At 46.1% G+C, this 21,818-nt stretch overlaps 2 protein-coding genes across 4 annotated transcripts in view; both read right to left on the minus strand.

Annotated features, from left to right (window-relative positions):
* Positions 1–16,072, minus strand: part of RAB9A (RAB9A, member RAS oncogene family) — a 51,981-nt gene extending 35,909 nt beyond the window's left edge. Inside the window, exon 1 of the mRNA XM_072816013.1 lies at positions 15,945–16,072. The gene's annotated coding sequence lies outside the window, so the exon portion shown is untranslated. The remainder of the gene's footprint in view (positions 1–15,944) is intronic.
* On the minus strand, positions 9,319–16,076 carry TCEANC (transcription elongation factor A N-terminal and central domain containing). 3 transcript variants are annotated; one of them, XM_072816009.1, is made up of 3 exons: positions 15,945–16,076; positions 12,823–13,075; positions 9,319–10,402 (listed from the first exon to the last, which is right to left on the minus strand). In XM_072816009.1, the coding sequence occupies exon 3, from the start codon at positions 10,392–10,394 to the stop codon at positions 9,348–9,350; it is 1,047 nt and encodes a 348-aa protein (XP_072672110.1). In that variant the 5' UTR covers positions 10,395–10,402; positions 12,823–13,075; positions 15,945–16,076; the 3' UTR covers positions 9,319–9,347. The 3 variants fall into 3 exon arrangements, with proteins under 3 accessions (XP_072672110.1, XP_072672108.1, XP_072672109.1); XM_072816007.1 differs by having other exon boundaries at positions 12,823–12,878; positions 15,945–16,072; XM_072816008.1 differs by lacking the exon at positions 12,823–13,075 and having other exon boundaries at positions 15,945–16,072.
* Between the last annotated feature and the right edge of the window lie 5,742 nt (positions 16,077–21,818).

Here is a 21,818-nt window from a genome sequence, read left to right on the forward strand (position 1 = left end):
GTGGTGATGGAGAGAAAATCAGAAGCTTGATTTTAAACATATGAAGTCTGACATGCTTGTTAGACATCCAAGTAGAGTTCTCAAGTAGGCTGTTAGATGTCGGGGCCTGGAATTCAGAGGAGAGATGCAAGCCTGATGATAAAGAGGAGTTATCTGCATGTAGATAGTATAGAAAGCCACAGAACTAGGGATGCCTGGGTGACTCAGTGGGTGAGCATCTGCCTTCAGCTCAGGGCCCGATTTTAGGGTCTGGGTTCAAGTCCTGCATTGGGCTCCTTACAGGGAGCCTACTTCTCCCTCTGTCTATGTCTCTGCCTCTCTCTCTCTGTGTCTCTCATGAATAAATAAATAAAATCTTAAAAAAAAAAAAGAAAACCCTAAACTAGATACGTCAACAAAGGAATGAGTGTAGATATAGAAGTGCCCAAGGACTAAATTCTGGACACTCCAAAGTTAAGAGGTCAAGAAAATAATGAGGAAGCAGCAATAATATTGAGACAGAGTGACCAGTAAGAGGGAAAACCAGAGAGAGCGCAACCTACTGTAAGCCACGCCAAGTGTTCACAAGGAGGCCAGCGTGTCAAATGCTGCTGGCAGGTTTCAGGGCTGAGGAGAACCGTCCCCTGGATTTAGTAGTGTAAAGAGTGGAGGTGGTTGGTGACCAAGTGAAGTCGAGAGACCCATGTTAGCTAGGGACTCAGGCATTTCATCAGAAAGTATAAGCGGGAAGGCCGAGGTCACAGGCCCGGTTGCTGTGGACAAGAGAGCACTCACAAACTGTAACATGCATTGTAAGGAGTCACTGAGGGCTCTGTGAAAACACACATTCAGATTCAACACATCTGAGACGGGGCCCTCGTGTTTGTATTCGCTCCCAGGTCTGGCTGATGCCGCCGAGGCCAGGGCCTCACTGCGAGGCAGCGAGAGTGGAGGGCTGAATTCATCTGCAGTTTTGTTTGGAAGCACAGATCCAACCAGGGATGTAAATGACAACTGCTCTGGGTTGACTCTAGAAGATTTTCTATGTTCTAGGGGCTCGACCGTCATTCACAGTGCAGCTCAAATCTGTGGCTTGAGAAACGGGGAAGAAATATAAGGAGCAATGATGTTTTGTGACTGAAACAGGGACAGGCCTTCTATCGAGAAATACAAAGGCTGCAAACTGCCTGGACAGAGGCCGAGGCGTGTGGACACAGCCTCTGTGTGGGTCAGTGTGAACTGGCAGGGGCGCCTCCTGCAAGGCCCGTTTGAGAAAGACTGCCATTATTTCTCCATTACACGTATGCACACACTAAAGCTTCAGAGTGACTCGGTGAGATAAATATTCAATCAAGGTCCTATTTCTAATTCTCTCTCTCAGTTCTTTTGATTTTTTTATAACCGCTTTATATACTGAGGTCTGATTTACAGACCACACAATTCACTCATTTCAAGTGTATGATTCGATGGTGTTTTGCATAGTAGTGCCACCATCACCACAATCAATTTTTGAACATTTTTGTTGTCCCCAAAAGGAACCCTCGGGCCCTTTAGCCACCACCTGATTTTTAAATGGTATTGAAATTCACTAAAATGTCTGCAAATTTTCTGCTCAGCAATTTGTGAGATTTCACAAAGCTGGGGAATACACATACATTTACTGCATGAAAACACAACTGTAGCGGTGCCTGGGTGGCTCGGTCCATTAACCATCTGCCTTCAGCTGGGGTCACGATTCCGGGGTCCTGGGATGGAGCCCCGAGTCAAGTCGGGCTCCCTGCTCAGCCAGAAGCCTGCTTCTCCCTCTCCCTCCACCCCTCTCTCTGCTCATGCTCTCTTACTCACTCTTGATCCCAAATAAATTAATTAAAAATCTTACAAAAAAAAACCAATTGTAGAGCTTCAAGGCCTCAGTCAGAGAGACACTAAAGACAAGATGCCCGGTGGACTCAGAGATGACAACACACACTTCACTTAAACCTGGGAGTTCTTTGCAGTCAGACGTGGGTGACCGTCTACTTCAGCTTGCCCTGGTAGAGGTTCACTCAGTTCCCCTGCCCCAGGCAAGAGCCAAGTGGAGCAGTGACTGGACAAGCTCTGGCTAGGCCATGGTTGGGGAAATAGGAAGTGGGTTCAGTCATTTACACTTCAGCACATTAGGTGGCACCCAGCCAGATGACTCACACCTCACTGGGCATCCACGGAAATGTCTTAATTTTTTGTTTCTACCCACAAAGGTGAATTTAGCAAATTATGATGCCATTTTGATGATTTAAAAGCAGCTGCAGGGGAGCTCTCTCGATATTTATTATACATATTGAAAGTGAACATATTCTAAAAGTAGTAAGTTTTTGATCGGGGAATATTTTTGTTTATTAATTAGATCTGTCACTTTCCTATGGCTGTTTTAGATTTTTTAAAAAAATATGTGCCATCGGGGTGCCTGGGTAGCTCAGTCAGTTAAGTGTCTGCCTTCAGCTCAAGTTGTGATCCCCCAGTCCTGGGATGGAGCCCTGCACTGGGCTCCCTGCTCACTGGGGAGCCTGTTTCTCCCTCTCCCTCCGCCCCTCCCCCTGCTTGTGTGCACACGCTCTCTCTCAAATAAATAAAATCTTTAAAAAGATTTATTCATGAGAGACACACAGAGAGAGGCAGAGACCCAGGCAGAGGGAGAAGCAGGCTCCATGCAGGGAGCCCGAAGTGGGACTTGATCCTGGGTCTCCAGGATCACACCCTGGGCTGAAGGTAACGCTAAGCCGCTGAGCCACCCGGGCTGCCCCCTAAATAAAATCTTTAAAAAATATATTTTAAAATATGTGCCACCATTTGAAGAAGTAACTACTTGGAACCTACTCCTATTTGCACCTTGTTTGTATTTTAAAAGAAAGAACATGCCCAATAAATTTTTTTTTTTCAATTGTCCTGTAGGATGCTTGCAATAATTTAACAAAAGATACAAAACAGCTTGGTTCATTTGGCATGGCTGATTGTCACCTTTGTTATATAATCTCCCTAGCTTATACAGAGACTGAAGGTATAACGGCCACTATGTTTTAGAGGAAATGGTATTTAGAACTGCATTTATACATCAGAGGGAAGGATGCAGCCCTGGGGCAGACAGAGCCTATAAAGCACACATTCTTGTCATTGAAAAAACAAACCACAACTAGAAAACAGTGGAATTAATAGGAAGTCTGGACATTTGGGGAGGCAAAAGGATATATAAGAACAAAGCCCCCAAACAACACCTCACCTGGCCCTGGTACCTAACTTAATCCCTCTAGGCCTCAGATTTCTCACCTTTAACATGCTGGCAGGGTAGCTGTGAAGGTTAAATGAGATGCTGTAGATGAAGTGCCAGGAATCTAGCAAATAAGGTGATGCAATACCCTTCCCCATTCCTCTGCCTGGCTAACTTCATCTCCACATTTACCCTGAGGGTCACAGCCCTCCCTGATCCTCCTGGGTCCCTGTACCCCTGCCTCATCAGTCAGGCGGTGTCCTTCTCATACCTTTTAAAATGTAAAATGATAGCTGGCCACCAGGCCACGGCATTGGCACTTCCCCGTCATTTTGTGGGTCCCAAGGCCTGGGGTGGCTCTTGATCATCTCATTGCCCCTGGCACCGGGCAATAAAGCAATGTGCAATCGCTACTGCACAGCATTTCCGATAATGCACAGCAACGTCTCTGCAAACCTCACTTTAAATAATCATGCAAATAGAATTATATGAAGCTATCATCCTTTCTCCTTCTGGGCTGTAGCCTCTTCGGAAAGCAAGATGACGCCTTCTACAGTCTAGGCATTTACAGTAAATATTAAAAATATTTTTGTAAAATATTTAGCATTTACTGGGAAGTTATAAATAAAGCCATCTGACCTGAAAGACGAAGACCCCGCCCTCGCAAAGGCAGTGGAGCGCTGCCAGCTGCAGGCTTCCTGACTGGTGTTTAGAAATGGTAATAGGGAATGAAAGGAGCCTCTCATTCCAGGAAGTGCTGGGAGAGAGACAGAGCAGCAATTGTACCCAACTTTTTATCTAAAAAAAGTAACACAGACAAAAGGAGAGTGATGTGGGAAAAGGCGCGAAGAGCCCTTCTAGATTCAGGTATAACAACTGATGCTTCTGCCCCATGCAGTTACTCCTCATAACCAGGGCAACCAAGATCCAGGCTATACTTGTATTGTGCTGCCTCTCTGTGCTGTTAGTTTGTTTTTATTATGGGTCATGGGTAGGGAATTTGTGGTTGTTGGATTTGATGAAACATCCATTTGCAAAATTGCCAATAGAAGGAAGGAAAAAAAAATCTTTTTGCTTCTACCCCACTTAAATTCTTGGCTGGGACTCTGTAGCAAAAGACAGATGAACAAGAGGAAAGCATTCCCATTTACTTAATATAGATTTTACCTGACACAGGGGCTTTCATAACAGAGTGAAGCCCCAAAGACAGTTAAGTCGGTGTGGGATTTTTTACCTTTTTTTTTTTTTAAGATGTATTTATTTGAGAAAGAGAGAGAAAACGAGTGGTGGGGGGAGGCGAGGGAGAGGGAGAAGCAGACTCCCCACTGAGCAGGGAATCTAACCTGGGGCTCAATCCCAGGACCCCAGGAGCCTGACCTGAGCTGAAGGCAGACACTTAACCAACTGAAGCCGCCCAGGTACCCCTAAACTGGTGCATTTTTGTACCAGGTTTGATGAAGAGTGGAACATCAGGGAGAACTATGATAGAACAAAAGGGCATGAGCTGGGGGAAGGCGAGAAAGTCTTTGTTCAGACTCCCCTGGGTGTCCCTGCCTCTGCAGGGATCAGGGGTGCCCCTTGCCTTGGGTATGAGGAGAGCACCTCTCACTGGAGGGTCTGAGGACCTGCCTCAGGGGAGAAGGGAGGGGCAGAGTCCTGCTTGCACTTGCCCTTATTCAAATTCCTTCCACTTCTTCAATATGCCAAGGTACCAGATTCTGGAGCAGGGTTTCCTGAACCCTGTCACCAAGGGCTTTGTCAACTCTAAAGATGCAGGGAGAGGAGTCTCCGTGTACTCTTGCTTGAAACCAGTCCCGTGACAACTGGACCACTGCTATGGCCATCTGCCTGGGGATCTCTGCATCCAGCCTTGCTTCCCTCCCCCTCTAACTTAACACAGCGGCCAGAGGGAACTTTCATAAAGGCCATTCAAATAGGATCACTACCAACTCCCTGGTTTCAATGGCTTCCCATCCGGCTTGGACAAAACCCAAAGTCCTTATCATGACTGACAAAGGCCCTACTGAACCCAATGGCCCTTGTGACTTCACCTCTGTCCTTCTTCCCCTTGCCACTGGACCTCAGCTCCGGTGGACTCTTGCCCTACCTGGTCTGTGTCAGCCACCCGCTGGCCCGCCCACCATAGGGCCATTGAACTTGCTGTTCCCATAAAAGTGATTTTAAATTAAATGAAAGCTTTCCCACCCCCACCTCCGCAAGCAATTTTAAAGAAAAACACTTTCTTTTTAGTGGCTAAGACATAAAATGTGAAAGAATGATTATCTCTACTTAAAAATGTAATGCTGTCTCATTGGCTAAAAGAAAAAAACCCACGTTACTATTTGCCTATTCTTGTTCCAAAAGTTCCTGACAAAGTTGATTTAAAAAAAAAAAGTTGATAAAAAATGAGAAAGACTACCCAGATTTTTACATTTTGGAGAGTAAAGGAATTTCCATTTTAAATGCTTCCGTTCGTCTCCAAATTGTTTGCCCAATTCCAGCATAACAAAATTTTTAAAACCCCACCACACACACAAAAAAAACCAAACCACGACATGAACACTGGGTTTTCATGTGATGTGCTCTTTTATAACCGCTGAATAGTTTTTAAGATCGTTCTAAGTCACATGAAACCAGTTTGTGAAACTTGGAAGTTTTAGGTGACTTTGCAAATTTCTCTTTTAAAAAAAAAAAAGACTAGCGTGTTACATCACAATAAGCAGCCCTGGGAAGCCACAGGGAAAAAAGATATCAGAATAGAGGGCACCTGGGTGGCTCAGAGGTTGAGCCTCTGCCTTTGGCTCAGGTCGTGATCCCCAGGTCCTGGGATGGAGTCCCAACATCGGGTTCCCAGAGGCGAGCCTGCTTCTCCCTCTGCCTGTCTCTGCCTCTCTCTCTCTGTGTCTCTCATGAATAAAAAAAATAAAATCTTAAAAGAAAAAAGATACTGGAACAGAATTTGCACTCAATGGCCTCATGGCCTTGGTTACTTCAAACCTATTTGAACACACATACATATTGTAGTTTTAGGCACTGTTTGGGGAACTGTGTCAGGAGGCAGGCAAGCTGTATATCTGGTTACCTTCAGAGCTCTGACACAGGAAGTTAGGATGGGTAGGAGAAAACTGGCGAAAATGTGTAGGTGCAGCAAGAACTCAGAAGTAAACTTTTTAAAACTGTAACCATTCACATTTGACAAGTTCTCCAAAGAGAACTTGTTCAGCTATAAACACGCAGAAGGCGTGCTGGGCGTAAACAGTTGCACACTGCAAAAGCCTTAAAGAAGGAACTTCCTCTTCAATTCATGTATTAATGTTGGTAGAGTCAAAGGCTGAGGCAACGGACGACCTCTGACAGATCAGGGCCTGTTTTTACATAAAGAGAATTGGAACTTCACACCTAAAAGGGTTCAGAGTATGTGACCTCCAAATACGCCATCCGGCATGATGATCATTCCAGGCTGAAAGCCCATGAGAACAGACCGAGTCCACACAAGCTCTGGGCCTTCCGTCCACCTGCCTAAGGGCAGAACGTAATCTCCTGCTGTGAATTCTGTATCAGGAAGGAGGAAACCACCTCCTCGGGGTGGCAGCAAGAAAAGTCCACAGAAACAGGCCTTACTACACAGACATTATGTTCCATGACCCCCATCCCCGTATATTTACCCTCCCACAGTCTGCTGCCCCTAAAAGCCTAAAGCCCTTTGCCTTTGTCTTATTTCATTCTTTGTTAAGATGCTACTATACAAGCCCATGTTCTTTTTTTTTAAGATTTTATTTATTTATTTATGAGAGATACAGGCAGTGAGAGAAGCAGGCTCCCCACAGGGAGCCCGATGTGGGACTCGATCCCAGAACTCCGGGATCACGCCCTGAGCCAAAGGCAGATGCTCAACCACTGAGCCACCCTGGTGCCCCACAACCCCACGATCTAATCTCCACTGGAATTCTTCATCACCAGGTTTCTCCTCTATGCATCACGCACCATGTGTTAATAAACAGATTTTCTCCTGTTGGTCTGTCTATTGTCTAATTTGCAGGGTCCTGGCTTCAGAGCCTAGCAGAGCTTTTTTCCTCCCCTAAAGATCTAAATTCACATGCCCTGGAGAACATGAAGACTCCCTACCATCAGAAACCAAACTTCATCAACAGTTTAGATACTCCGGAGAACTTGTGCAAAACAAAACAAAACAAAACAAAACAAAACAAAACACCCAACCCAAACAAACAAACACATGACTCCTCTGACTAGGCAAGGGGACTAGAAGCAAAATTCTAACTGCGAGGTTAGAGGATAACTTTCATGGTTCAAGGGAGACACCTGTAAAGTGAGAAAAGACAGGGGACAGTAACCAAGCCCTGGTTATCCAACATCAGAGCCTAAAGACACTATTCATCTCGTCCCACATGGCCAGAAATCCATTCCTAAAGGTCCTGCATGGAGAATTCGGAGGAGGACAGTGTGGGAGCCATTGGAGTGGGGCTTGGCTCGGCCAAGTCACGGCACCTTTAAGGACCCGTTTCCTCATGATGAGGGAGCAGAAGGCAAGCTGAGGACAAAGCACAAGTTGACACCTCCATGACCCCGGCCCCCCCCAGAGTGGCATGTGTGTGACATTCCCTAGGCACTCCTGGCTGCCCTAAAGCTATAGGAAAGGAGAGACAAATGGTTAATTTATATAGTCCAGTAGACCTGAGTTTCCCTCATTTTACAGAATGTCTCAGTGATTTATAAGAGAAAAGCATTCTTGGGGCACCTGGGTGGTTTAGTCGGTAAAGCATCTGCGTTCACCTCAGGTCATGATCCTGGAGTCCTGGGATCCAGCCCCACATCAGGCTCCCTGCTCAGCAGGGAGTCTGCTTCTCCCTCTCCCTCTGCTGCTCCTCTTGCTTGTGCTCTCTCTCTCAAATAAATAGATATAATCTTTAATCTTTTTTCTTTAAAAAAAAAAAAAGCATTCCTATCGATAACCTAACTTCCAGAAGGAAACTCCCAATTGTCTTAATATTAATGCTTTACTACAGGGAAAAACAACCTTGACAATGGCAAGGCCTCCAGTATCTTATAGGTCCTCTTGTGCATACAGAAATTCTTTAGAAAACCTCTTTTTCCTTACCCCCTACTCCCAAGTATATAATCAGTCATGTGTCACAAGCCTGGGGCAGCAGCTCCTTCTGCCCAGAGGTCCTGTCCCCTGTGCTTTAATAAAACCACTATTTTGCACCAAAGACTTTGCCATGGGGCTCAGGACCTCACCTATGTATATTCAAAAACTCTATCATACAGAGCGACATTCTTTTCTTAGAGCTGTGAGACAATCAAGTGAGAGCCTGTGTGTGAGCAGTTCTCAACTCTGACTGCATCTCAAAACACCTTGAGGAATTAAAAAAAAGCAATGGTGATGCCTGGGGTTGCAGCCCACGCATTTGGATTCAATTGCTCTGGGGAGGGCCCTGAGCATCTGTGGGTTGTCAAGGCTCCCCAGAGGACTCTCATAGGCAGCCGCCCAGGACTACAGGCCTACTGAGAAAGCAGCACTTCTCAAACCGTCTTGAACAGGATCACCTGGGGCTCTGCCAAAATGCAGAGTTGGGACTCAGGAGCACGAGGCCTGGGACTCTGCATTTATAACAGGCTCTAGGGCAGGAGGAGCTGCTCTCAGCCACACTCAGAGAACAGCAGAGTAATATGTGGCCACAAAACAAAAAGTCATCAACTCTCTCCCCAAACGGTCACATTTTAGTGATTGTGGTGTGAGCTTGAACGAATGACTTTCCTTCCTTCTTTGTAGGGTTGTTTTAAGAACAGTGTGTATTAGATTTTATTTTATTTATTATTTTTTAAATTTTTTAAAAAAGATTTTATTTATTTATTCATGAGAGACACAGAGAGAGAGAGAGAGAGAGGCAGAGACACAGGCAGAGGGAGAAGCAGGCTCCACGCAGGGAGTCCGATGTGGGACTCGACCCCGGGACTCTAGGATCATGCCCTGGGCTGAAGGCAGGGGCTAAACCGCTGAGCCACCCGGGCTTCCCCCCTGTATTAGATTTTAAAAGCAAGCATAACAGGGTGGTATCAAAAAAAAGGTATCACTCTGGTTCTTGGTTAAGAGAACATTTATTTACAATTATAAGCATACCCACTTGCTATGGTACCACTGCTCCCCACATTCGTTACAGATCACATAGGTCATCATCTCCTCATCTGGATTTGAATTCCGTACCCAACTTGGAAGGAAAAGTGTGCCTCTGGCGATTACGGTGACCTTGCAATTGAACTTCTCACAGCGTCTGCATTTTATTTTTCTTGTGTGTGTGCCCTCGATCGCTTGGGGAAGGTGATGCTCCTGTATGCAAGATTCCGTGTAGGAGGCTCTCAACTGCTTCAGTTCCTTGTTTGCCATTTCCATCACAGTCATCTTGGCGAATTCTCTCGGAGACATGGTCCCAGAGAGCAGGTTTTGTTGTAAGTGAGAATTTTTGGGGTTCCTCAGATTGGCAACTTTGCTTCTCACACAAGTTTTGTATTTTTTGAGGTTCTTGGAATGAAGGGTAAAAATGTGCTCTTCAATTTCTCTTGCAAAGTTTCGCCACAAATCAGCTTTGGGCTGCTCTGTGAAAGGACTAGTTAAAGCTTCATAAAGAAGCTCTGTGCATTTAGCTCTCACAGGTACCATGGGATCCAGCAACTCACTGGATCTCTGGGCAGTGGATTTAGGGTCACCACTCCTGAAATGCTCCTCCTTAGGTTCCGTCTGACTTGTGCTATTTTCAGGCACAATCATTTCAAAGGCTTCTGCAACACTGTGGGATGAAGAATTAGAGCTGGAGCCGCCTGATAGCTCATCCTGACTTGGGTCATGAGAAAGTCTTGAGTTTTCTTCATTTCTACCCGTAGGGAAAGATTTGTCCCTCGGTTTGAAGTGGAGATCCTTTTTATAAAGAGCTTTCCATTCTGACAGCAAGTGCTTGGCTTTCTTTTTCAAAGCCACCGAGGGGCAGTGTTTGAGGACTCTGTACACAGCCCTGACCACAATGGTCTCCTGGAGATCTTCTTTCGTCACACACAGAGTCTCCAGGTCAGTAAGGTGGTTGCCAAGATCCTCAAAATTCCTTTTAGACAGCAGTTGCTCAATAAGGGAGGCGCTGGCAGCTATCTGGTTCTTGTCAGACATCTTTACAGCTGCAAGGAAAAGAGAAAAGAGGTTTCTGGTTTTTTCAAGCTTGTGTTTGCCAGTCAAACTTCCTGATAATAGCAGGGCACTTTCTGCCAACTACCTATGTGGTGTTTTCTGAAAGAGTTGTGTAACACAAGTGGGTGTGACCTGTTAGAAAATGGAATCTGCAATGTGGTATGGTTTAGTTTCAAAAGGCTGAGTCTCAGTAGTTGGAAAAAGAAAAAAAAAGCGGCACTGTAACCAGCTTCCGCATTAACGGTTGCTTAAAAGAAGCTTGTTGGAAGAGCTCTATAACTTTTTCCATCCCAAATTTTACAGATTAATAGTCTTTCTGGATCTAGATGGGTCAGTTGCTTTGGATGGAATTTGGTGGTCACATTGTGCATGAGATCATGCCAGTGTCAGCATCAACAGGGTAAGTGAGCAAGGCTGGCCCATTTCTTCCCATATTCAGTTATAAAGCTGAACTACTTGTGGATTTTATCATCTTTAATTGGTACTTTTCTGAATATACAAGAATGAGAAACAGGGCAATAAGGGGATGCTATTTAGATGTTCCAAGGAATGTGACAAAATCATGAGATAATAGAGGCTACAAAGCAGCTGGAGCCAGATCTGATAAGCCCGAAGAGCCAATAGGCACTGTGCTGACATCCGAGTCTTCTGAAAAACAGGGTAAGCATTCAGACTAAGCAATCTGGACATTTTATGACTTTGGACCAACTAGTCGTAGGCCAGTTTGGTTCCATTAACTTTTTTGTTTAGCTTCTAGGTGTAAAAAGTTGTTTGATGATTATATCTGTGTGAATCTCATCCCAGGCAGGTGTTTATCTAACCATTCTATTTTTCTCTCCTCATAATGTACATAACCTTGCTACCTAATACCCTTGTACCTACATCTGCTCATCTGGTCTAAAAATGGACATATGCATCTTGATGCCATGGACCGTGTCTTTTCAAAAACTCATGGGCTTCCATTTTATAGCACTTGATATTAAATGCCCATCACTGGGTCCCCTGGGTGGCTCAGTCGGTTGGGCATCTGACTCTTGGTTTTGGCTCAGGTCATGCATGGTCTCAGGGTCATGGGATAGAGCCCATCTTAGGCTCTGCCCTTAGTGAGGGAGTCTGCTGGACTCCCTCTCCCTCCCCCTTTGCCGCTTGCACATGCACTCTCTCTAAATACATAAATAAATAAAATCTTAAAAAAAAAAAAGCCCATCACTAAGCACATAGGCTAATAACACCGAAGGGAGCACAGAGAAGATCAATGCAGCCTTCTTATTTTTTATTTTTTAATGCAGCCTTCTTAGAAACCATATGACAAGTTCTGTAAAATGCAATGTTCTTTTAGTCAGCAATTCTACTTCTGTAAGTTTACATTAGGGAAACAAAAGATGTGGAAGCTGTACATGTAAGAATTTTCTTCAAACTTTGAAGCAACTGCAAGGTCCCAAATGGCTAAACTTGCACACAAATGTGCACAGCAGCATTATTCTTAATAGCCAAAAAGTAGAAACAACCTGAATGTCTGTCAACTGATAGATAAACATGTAGCCTATCCATACAATAGAATGATATTTGGCCAAAAAAAAAAAAAAGAAATTCTGATATATACTACAACATGGATGAACCTCGAAAACACTATGTCAAAAACACAGAAGACCACATATTGTATGATTCCATTTATATGAAATGTCCAGAATTGGCAAATCTATAGAGATGGAAAATAGACTGGTAGTTGACTAGGACTGGGGCAGAGGGATGAGGGGGGCAGTGGGGTGGAATGAAAGGGGGGTGGCTGTCAACAAGTGCAGAGTTTTTGAAGAAAGTAAGCAACCTTCTCTAAAGTTGACTGTGGTGGTGAACTGCACAACTGTAAATATACTAAAAATCACTGAAGTGTACACTTTAAGGACGTGAACTGTACGGTGTATAAATTATATCTGAATAAAGCTGTCATTTAAAAACAGCATATATAGGGCACCTGTGTGGCTCTGTGGGTTAAGCATCTGCCCTTGGTTCAGGTTAGGATTCTGGGGTCCTGGGATTGAGCCCTGCACCGGGGTCTCTGCTCCTCGGGTAGCCTGTTTCTACCTCTCCCTACTGCTCCCCCTGCTTGCATGCTCTCTGTTAAATAAATAAAATCTAATAAATAAATAAATAAATAAATAAATAAATAAATAAATAAATAAATAAAGCATATAGAGTCTGATCCAAATTTTATTTAAGAATCACATATGAAGAGAAAAGGTTAAAAACAGATACACAAAATTTTAGGTAGTGACATTTTCTGAATGGTAAAATTTTTAGATGAGTTTTGTTTTTATTCCTTCCTGGATTTTCTATGATGAGTATATATTATTTTCATAACCAGAAAAGTGATTCATTCAATATAATTTCATGACCAATTCCACATACTTACAAATGTTTGCCTATTGGAAAATGGCACAGTAGATGGATCAGTCTTCCACCTTCCCTCTGGAATCAGAATATCATATAGGTGTTACGTGACCTGCGGCTTTGCCTTCAGATTAGCATTCACAATTTCCTATCGTAACTCCAATTGCTGAGTCTAAGCCAGTTGAATCTCCTCTTGAACATGAAATACTCATCTTGCCTGCATTCCATATTCATTCCATAGGCATCACTACTGAAGAAATCAGGATTGACGTTTGCTGGATGTTGACAAGGTGGTTAATCAGAGAGAGGTCTAGAGTGCCCACAAAGAGGTTAGGCAATATTTAACTCAGGTCAGAATTTCTCAACAAACGGTCAGAGTCTCAAGGAGATTCTGAAGGGGAATAGCTTCAGGGCTTCAGTGCGATGAGAACAGCAGTTTGTTTTACCAGCAAAACTTTTTTTTTCCTTTCTATAAATCTATAGACGTTAATGGATTCATGCATGAGCACTCTGCTCTTTATTTCACACGTCCTTTTATTTACCTCTCTTCCGTATTTCTTTCTTTTCCATTTCTAATTGTGGTAAAATACACATGCCATAGACTTGTCATCTTAGGGATCCCCGGGTGGCTCAGCAGTTTAGCGCCTGCCTTCGGCCCAGGGTATGATCCTGGAGACCCAGGATCAAGTCCCACATAGGGCTCCCCATAGGGAGCCTACTTCTCCCTCTGTGTTTCTGCCTCTCTCTCTGTGTCTGAATAAATAAATAAAATCTTAAAAAAAAAAAAAAGGCCTTGTCATCTTAGCCATTTTTAAGCATATGGTTCAATTGTTAAGTACATTCATGTTGTTGTGCAACCAGCCTCCAGAACACTTATTCTCTTGCAAAACAAACTTTGTACCCATTAAACAACAACTCCCTGTTCCTTTCTCCCCCATAGCTCCTGGCAACCATCAAGCTACTTTCCGTCTCCATGATTTTGACTACCTACTGCATGTAAGTGGAATCAAACAGTATTTGGCTTTTTGTGACTGGCTTATTTCACTTAGTATAATGTTCTCAAAGTTCACCTGTGTTGTAGCAGGTGTCCTGGAACAAGTGGTCTATACATGCAATGGAATATTAACATTAATAATAAATCAATGAATTAAAGAAATATAAATAATAATAAATTAACATTAGTAAGAATGTTATTAATATTCCATTGGATATATAGACCACATGTTACTTAGCCATTCATCCACTGATAAACACTTGAGTTGCTTCCACCCTTTGGCCATTGTGAATAATGCTATGAACATGGGTATACATGTATCTCTTTGGGACCCTGCTCTCAATGTTTTTGGGTAAATACCCAGAAGTGGGATTGCTGGGTCATATGGTAATTCTACTTGCAATTTTTTGAGGAACTGCCATACTGTTTTCCATTCTTCTCCATTATTTTTAACAGCATTTAAATCCTGTCAAACTTTTTTTTTTTAAGATTTTATTTATTTATCCACGAGAGATACAAAGAGAGAGAGACAGAGACAGAGACACATGCAGAGGGAGAAGCAGGCTCCCTGCAGGGAGCCCGATGTGGGTGGGACTCGATCCTGGGTCTCCAGGATCACACCCTGGGCCGAAGCCGGCACTAAACCGCTGAGCCACTCGGGCTGCCCAAAATCCTGTCAAACTTTCTATTCCCCCTATGGGACAATGATGTGGATATGAAGCATTTATTGCCGTTAGGAGGGAATACTGTGAAAGCAGCTGAGACGCAAAATTTTGAGAATTGCCCTAAGAAGATAAGTAAGCTGTGTATCCAGTTGACAGCTCTACAGAGTTCATTCAATAAATATTTATTACGTATCTAGTACATACTAGATGCTGAGCCTAGAGATATTCTCGGGCAGCCCCGGTGGTGCAGCGGTTTAGCGCGGCCTGCAGCCCAGGGCCTGATCCTGGATCGAGTCCCACGTCAGGCTCTCTGCATGGAGCCGGCTTCTCTCTCTCTCTCTCTCTCTCTCTGTGTGTGTCTCTATGAATAAATAAATAAAATCTTTTAAAAAAATTAAAAAAAAGACATTCTCTGCTTTGAGGAAGCGGACAGCCCAGTGGAAGGAATACAGACAAGAAACTGGCCACTTATAACACAGGGTATCTCCAAAGGATAGACGGGGCCGCTAGAGGACATTCATAGCAGGAATACTGGACTCGAATCTGGGTTTCCGACCATCTGGGGGCCGGCTCTAAAGGCTTCTTCACTGCATTCATTCTGATTCATGGCACTTTGTTAGAGGGATCATCCTCTAGTACAGATCTCATCAAGCCATTCCCTCATTTTCCTACTTAAAGCCCCTCAAAGGTTCCTCTCTGGTCTCAGGATGGTGCTCCAAGGTCCTTGGCTGGGTAATAAAAACTCCTTCCAGGGGTACCTGGGTGGCTCAGTGGTTGAGCGTCTGCCTTCAGCTCAGGGCATGATCCCGGGATCCTGGGATCAAGTTTCACACTGGACTCCCCACGGGGAGCCTGCTTCTCCCTCTGCCTGTCTCTGCCTTTTTCTGTGTGTCTCTCATGAATAAATAAATAAAATCTTTTACAAAAAAAAAAAAAAAAAGCCCCTTTCAGCCTTCCTCATGACCTCACTGAACCACAGAAAGGCACTGACCATTTCACAGTTCTGTGTCTTTTGTCAGAAACTCCCTGAGCTAAGCCTAAGTGGCATCAGGCCTGACCATAAACCTCAATCATCTGGAGAAATTAAACAGCAAAAACAAAAACAATGCCAGGGCCTTGTCCCAGAAAGAATGGATGGGAATCCCTGAGGGTAGGCCTGGCTATTTTCTCAGCTGCCCAAGTGACTCTGATTTAAAGCAGAGCTGCTGCCACTGCTCTATACACATACTAGCACAAGGCCCTCCTGCTACAGGACCGACTCAGTTACACTGCCATCAGCCCAAAGACAGCTCCTGACCTGCTCCTCCAGTGAATGTATAGAACTTCCCTGCTTTTGGATTTTGCTGACTGAGCCCCATTAGGAAATATTAAAAACACTTCCTGTGCACAGCTCACCTGAGACTCTTCTCTACAATTATAACTGGTGGTTGCAATGTCTTAAGCGTCACGATGCACCCAGTTCCCCGGACTTATTCCCTCCCTTACCTCTTAACAGCAGAAGGCAATGTACATTTATTGAACTGTACGTGCCACACACATTTATGTCATCTCCATCCTTGCGATGACCCCAAGTCAGGTATGTGGCTTATCTCCATCTTCCAGATGAGGAAGCCTGTTAAAAAAAAAAATCATAAAAATTTTTTTTAATTTAAAAACGTCTTTAAAAAAATCAAATATTTGTGATGGCTTTTCACTGTGCGGACTACATTAAAATTATTTTTTAAAGATTCTCCTTAATCACAAGAGACACACAGAGAGCGACCCAGAGACACAGGCAGAGGGAGAAGCAGGCTCCCTGCGTGGAGACCAATGCAGGACTCGATCCCAGGACCCCAGGATCATGCCCTGAGCCGAAGGCAGACACTCAACCACTGAGCCACCCAGGCGTCCCTAAAATGTTTTTTATTGTCTGCTTTCCCCACAAGACCATAAGAGAATGATGTCTGTTTCATTCACGGAGACACGCCCAGCAGACACCTGGCCAGTTCTTACTATTACTCAACAAATTCTTATTAAATGAGAAAAGAGGATCCAGAATGCTTCCTCTCCTCTCTGCTTGTACGCCCCATTCTTTTTTTTTTTTCAAGATTTTTTATTTATTTGGGGTGGAGCACAACCAGAGGGGAGGGGCAGAGGCAGAGGGAGAAGCAGACACACCCCTGAGCAGGGAGCCTGACGCGTGGCTGGATCCCAGGACCTCAAGAGCATGACCTGAGCCAAAGGCAGATGCCTAACTGACTGAGCCACCCAGGCGCCCCTGTACACTTCATTCTTTCCACTACAGACCAGCTTGCTCGTACCCACTGCACCTAAGCTCACTGCCCCTCAGCTTCTTCCACATGAGCCAACCTCATCTCAATTCTAGTTCGAAAAGTTATGTAAAAGACAAAACAAAAAGGAGTAGCAGCAGTAGCAGCAGCAGCACCATGGTGCCCACTGTGGGTTGAGTGGACTGCAGAGATCAAGCTTGTGGGGATAAGAAGGGTCAAGAAGCTAGAGTTCACAGAAGCCGAGGGGCGTTGAGCATGTTCCGTAAGTTTCTTGATGATTCTGTGCCTCAGTTTCTTCATCTACAAAACTGGGGAAATTCCGCATCTTAGGCTTAATATGGGAAATAAATGAGATAGTCCTTATAAAGTCCTTAGAGCCATGCCTGTCACACAGTAAGCCTACATGACAATTACACAGGACTATAATTAAAAGATTCACGTGACATGGATCTCCATGGCAGGCACTGTTGTACAGAACTTTGTTGTTTGTTGGCGAACTTCTTCTGGAAAAGGCCAGATAGTAAATACTGTAAGCTGTGCAGGCCATCCAGTCTCTGTATGGACTACTCAAGTCTGCTGCTCTGGTAGCAGGAACAGCAGCCATAGACGACACATAAAAGAATGAGTATGGCTTTGCTCCAATGTTTTTCAAAGACAGGTAGGCTGGATTTGGCTGTAGGCCACAGTTTGCTGAGCCCTTTTAAAGCAGTGCTATCCAACAGAAATACAATGCAAGCCACAGATAAAATTTAAAATTTAAAATTTTCTAGTACCCACGTTAAAAAAATAAACAAGTGAAGGTTACAGCATGTTACCTAACCAGTGTATCCAAAATACTGCCACTTCAACATGTAATTAATAAAAACAAATTGTTGATATTTTACATTCTCTTTTTCATACTTATTTCCCCCAAATTCGCTGTTTGACACTCTGACGCATCTCAATTAGGACCAGGAACATTTCAAGTGCTCCATGTAGCTCGTGGTTACCTATGGGACAACACAGTTCTAGAGCATATGCTAATACAGATAACGCTTACGTGCACACCTATTGCCCCAGCTTCTGAATATACATGAAAATGAGTCTATGCCGGGCGGGCAGGTGCAGGCCCTACATATCTGTGGACTGAATGCATAGAAAAGCTTGTTAATATTAACTAATATGGGCACGCTGCACACATCTGCACACATCTGGCTTAATCCCCGGGGGACACGAGCGATCAAAGAGAAATTTTGTTTCTAGTCATATCCCACGCACAGCTCTGCAGCTACACAGGGGAGCCCCTTCCCCCAGGGAGAGAACCGATGCCAAACGCTGGGTCGGGGCGCCGCGGTTTCCGAACAGCCACGCAACACTGCGCTAGTGTCCCTTCGTGTTAGGACGCCCCCCGGCACAGGTGCAGAGGGCGGAAGGGAGCAGCGCAAGGGCCCGCGGGGGCTCGGGTTCGGGAGAGGGGCGCGGGCCGCCAGCTCGGAGGCGGCGGCGGCCCCCGGGGATCCGCCCACCCCAGCGACGTCAGCCCGAGAAGAGGCGCGAGGGCGCTACAGGGCCCGCCCGCCCCGGGACGCACCGCGGCCCCCCGCGCCCTCCCGGAGCAGCGGTGAGCGTCCCCGAACAGGGTGCGCGTCCCCGAGCGCCGCCGGGCACACACACGCGACAACCTAGAGCGTCGCTCACCGAGAAGCGCACACGCCCGGGAATCTCCGGAGACGTCGGCGCCGGGACAGAGCTTCCGGCACGCGGGGCGGGGCCACCGAGGCTCCACCAATCCGAGGCCGGCGGCTGGAGACCGCAGGCCGGGCGCATGCGTGCTGGGTACGTGGCGTCTGCGCAGAGGGACCGGCGGCCGTCAAGCCCGCGCCGCCGCTCGCTGTGGGGCGGCCCCGGGCGTGGCGGGCGACGTGGCCCCGGGGCCTCCTGAGTTGAAGGCAGCTGCCCCCAGGAGCGTTTTTCAGCTGCGAAGTGTGTTGAACTAACTCCACGGCGTACGCTTTGTGCTTTCAGTCAAGGCAGTGCTCAGCTGAAAGGTTGACAAAACGGTGGCCGGATGCGATTGATTTCATGCAGTAATTAATTAACAAGTATGTATTGCAGCCCTAGCCCGCGTCCCTTGGTAAGGAAGTACTGAACATTCACCAGGTGGCCGTGGCACCGCTCATCCGGACACATCCTCTCCCTGCAACGGTCCGATAAAATCAAAGCGACGGTAAAACTCGGGGCTTTAGTTTCAAACGGCTCTTACTGCCGCACGATGGTTTCTATCACAAGAACTAAGTGAGACACCAATGAATCTAATTGGTCGAGCAGGGACGCTCCATAGGGTATAACAAGAAACTCATTTTTTCTCACCGCTGCTCTGTTGGCTCTCCTGCCCCTTGGCTGCTCCAGGGCTGGAGCTTGAGCAAACCGCGCAGCTTTCCCGGTCACTTTCAGGTTCAATGAAACAATTTGATGAGTGTTGTGGGTTGAATGGTGCCCCGGCCCCCAAGATAGATACAGCCACTTCCTAAATCTGCCTCCCCCAAACCTGTCCAGGCAACTTTACTTGGGAAAAAATGGGGGGGGGCTTTGTAAATATAATTAAGGATCTGAAGATGAGACCATCCTGGATCACTGGGTTGGGCCCCAAATCCAACGAGAGACAATCCTTGTAAGAGAAGACAAGACACTGGGGTTGAGTGAAGGTCATGTGAAGACAAAGGTGGACATTTGACTCTAAACAGACCTGTATTACCATCCCTTCCTCCTGCTGCCCTTACCCTGGAGAAACCAGAAAATAGTGCAGAAAGTGTGCAATAGGAGAGTGAAGAACTTAATCCACATAACGTTCCCTTTGCTCTTCCACAGAGTTACAGGTCACACCTGAACTGAGAGGGAGCCAGAGCTTTGAATTGGATGACTGATTGAAGTTTCCATATTAGATTAGGCTGGCTTTTTTAACCATCTAGTAATAAGATAAGCTTCTAGAATTCTAACAGCCCTCTCCCACTCTTGCCTTCTCCTATACACGAGCTGAAGGGGGGTGAGGAACCACAGGACGCAGAAGTAGTTTCGGGCTCTCCACCTAGCCTGTACAGATGGTACACTGTGTCTCTTTAGAACCAGAGGACACTCAGCCCTATGCTCAACTTTGGGGCCCTGGGCAAAACCCTGAGTCAAGAGAAGTCTCATTTAACACCCCCTTCTACCTGCCGTAATCTGGGGTCATTTCCATACGGCTTATTCTTTTCCACGCCGTTGGTCCCTCTTGCTCATTTCTTTAGAATGAGTCATTCTACGACAGACTTATGACCACAGATTAGCAGAGAAGTGCAAGGCCAGCAAGCACGGCTCCTGTCACTTGGTGCGTATCAAAGGACGGACGTCCAGAAGCAACAAAACATTTATACTACTTTGTTACTAGGGATGCTTCAAAGGTGCCATTTATTCAGAAAAATATAGAAAAGGTACAAAAAGCAGTGGGATGAGAGGATCCTGACGCTGCTCAAAGACCTCTGCCTGCCCGCTCAGTTGCCTTTTGCATTTCTGCTAAGAAATCTGAGCCGAAGCCTGCTACGTGCGTGGGATCTCATCCTGTCCGTGCGTCCCGTTGCCAGAAGGACAGTTGGCTGGTGATCCTGTTTGCGCTGCTCCAGGAAATGCCTCACCTCACTTTGGTTCTCAGGTTTTTCGTTTACAGGGAGGTCTTTTGCAACAACAGTTCATCGGAGGAGCGAGGCATCAGCATCAGACTAGAAATCATCGGTCTTTGCTACTTCCTCTTTCATTCTTGCGCCGTGTGGCTTCAGGGCCTGTCCTCATGGCCTGGCCCCAGACACATCGGCCACAGCCCTCATGCCATGGCGTGAGCCGGGCGTGTGAAGGGCCATTCATCAAAAACGACTATATAAAGGGTAACCATGTTTCTTGCAGGTCTTCTGAGTCTTCGGGGGGAGACACCTGTGGCTGGAAGTCTGCCGTTCTGATTGACAGTGCCTGAGACACACATCGGCCTCATTGTCCCCCTGCAACAACCTAACAGATTGTAGGTGTTGCATCGTTTGGCTCAGATAATAGTGTTCATAGTTATGTATTTCAAACCCGACCCCAAAACTGCCTAGTTTTCTAGTTGCTGAAGAGAACGAAGGCGTCAACTTCTTTGCTCTGACAGGAGGGAATCTCTTGAACTGGTAGGCGGTGGGGCAACTGCATGCACTCGATACCAGCTTTTACCAGTTGGGGCGGACTTTGGTGGGTTTGGACCACGTGGCTTTTGGCCCACCTTCTGAACACCCATTCGGGGGGGGGCTGTCTGTTAGCTGGGGTGGCTGCACGAGCAAGCGGGCCCATTATATACCCCCCCACACCCCAAATGTCAGTTTTGAGCAGAGTAATGCGGAGACCAGTGTGTCACAAGACCGTCCCAGTGATGTTGGCCCTCTGGGCGGCAGTGGCTTCTCCCCACAGTCCGCTTCCAGCCCAGCAGCCCGTTTCCAAGGCTGGGGTGCCGGTCTCCCCGTGCACCTGCCCATTCCTGTCTCCTTACCATCACTTCCCTTTGCCGTTAGCTGAGGTCTGGTTCTGGGGCCTGCTACCAGCAAACACTAGCTGACACGGCCCCCATCCTAATGTAGCTGTGTGATCGGAGGGCCAATCAGAAGAGCACCCCTGATCCTAGATGGTGCTGAAACTGCCTTCGCACCCGCTCCTTCAGATTAAAGCATTGACAGCTGCGATTATAAAGGAACAGGTATCAGAAAGGTTACACTTGCAGCCCTTGATGCCCTACACCTGAGTTATCTGATGCCCGTGGCCTCCCTTCACCTGTCGGAGACCAGCGCAATGGGACAGAGGACAAGTGAGTGTTGACAGGGGTGAAAGGGGCAAGAATGAAACGTGTGAAAGATTGGATTCTTCTGAGATCTCAGGGGTGACTGAAATGGAAGGTTCTAGGTATCCAGAAAGAGACATGAGTTCACAAGACACCGAGGAGGGGAGAAAGAGAGCAAAGAGAGAGCAGGGGATGCTGAAGGCAGCTCTTTGCTGTTTGCCTGGTGGCAGCCACACGCGTGCACATAGGCTGTCGCAAGAGGGCACTGCTAGAAATCTG

The sequence above is a fragment of the Canis lupus genome, chromosome X (assembly GCF_048164855.1).
Source record: "Canis lupus baileyi chromosome X, mCanLup2.hap1, whole genome shotgun sequence".
Taxonomy (NCBI): Eukaryota; Metazoa; Chordata; class Mammalia; order Carnivora; family Canidae; genus Canis; species Canis lupus.

Bases quoted from the DNA above. Each gene is read 5' to 3' on its own strand.
- TCEANC (XM_072816009.1), bottom strand. From the start codon at position 10,394: ATGTCTGACAAGAACCAGATAGCTGCCAGCGCCTCCCTTATTGAGCAA.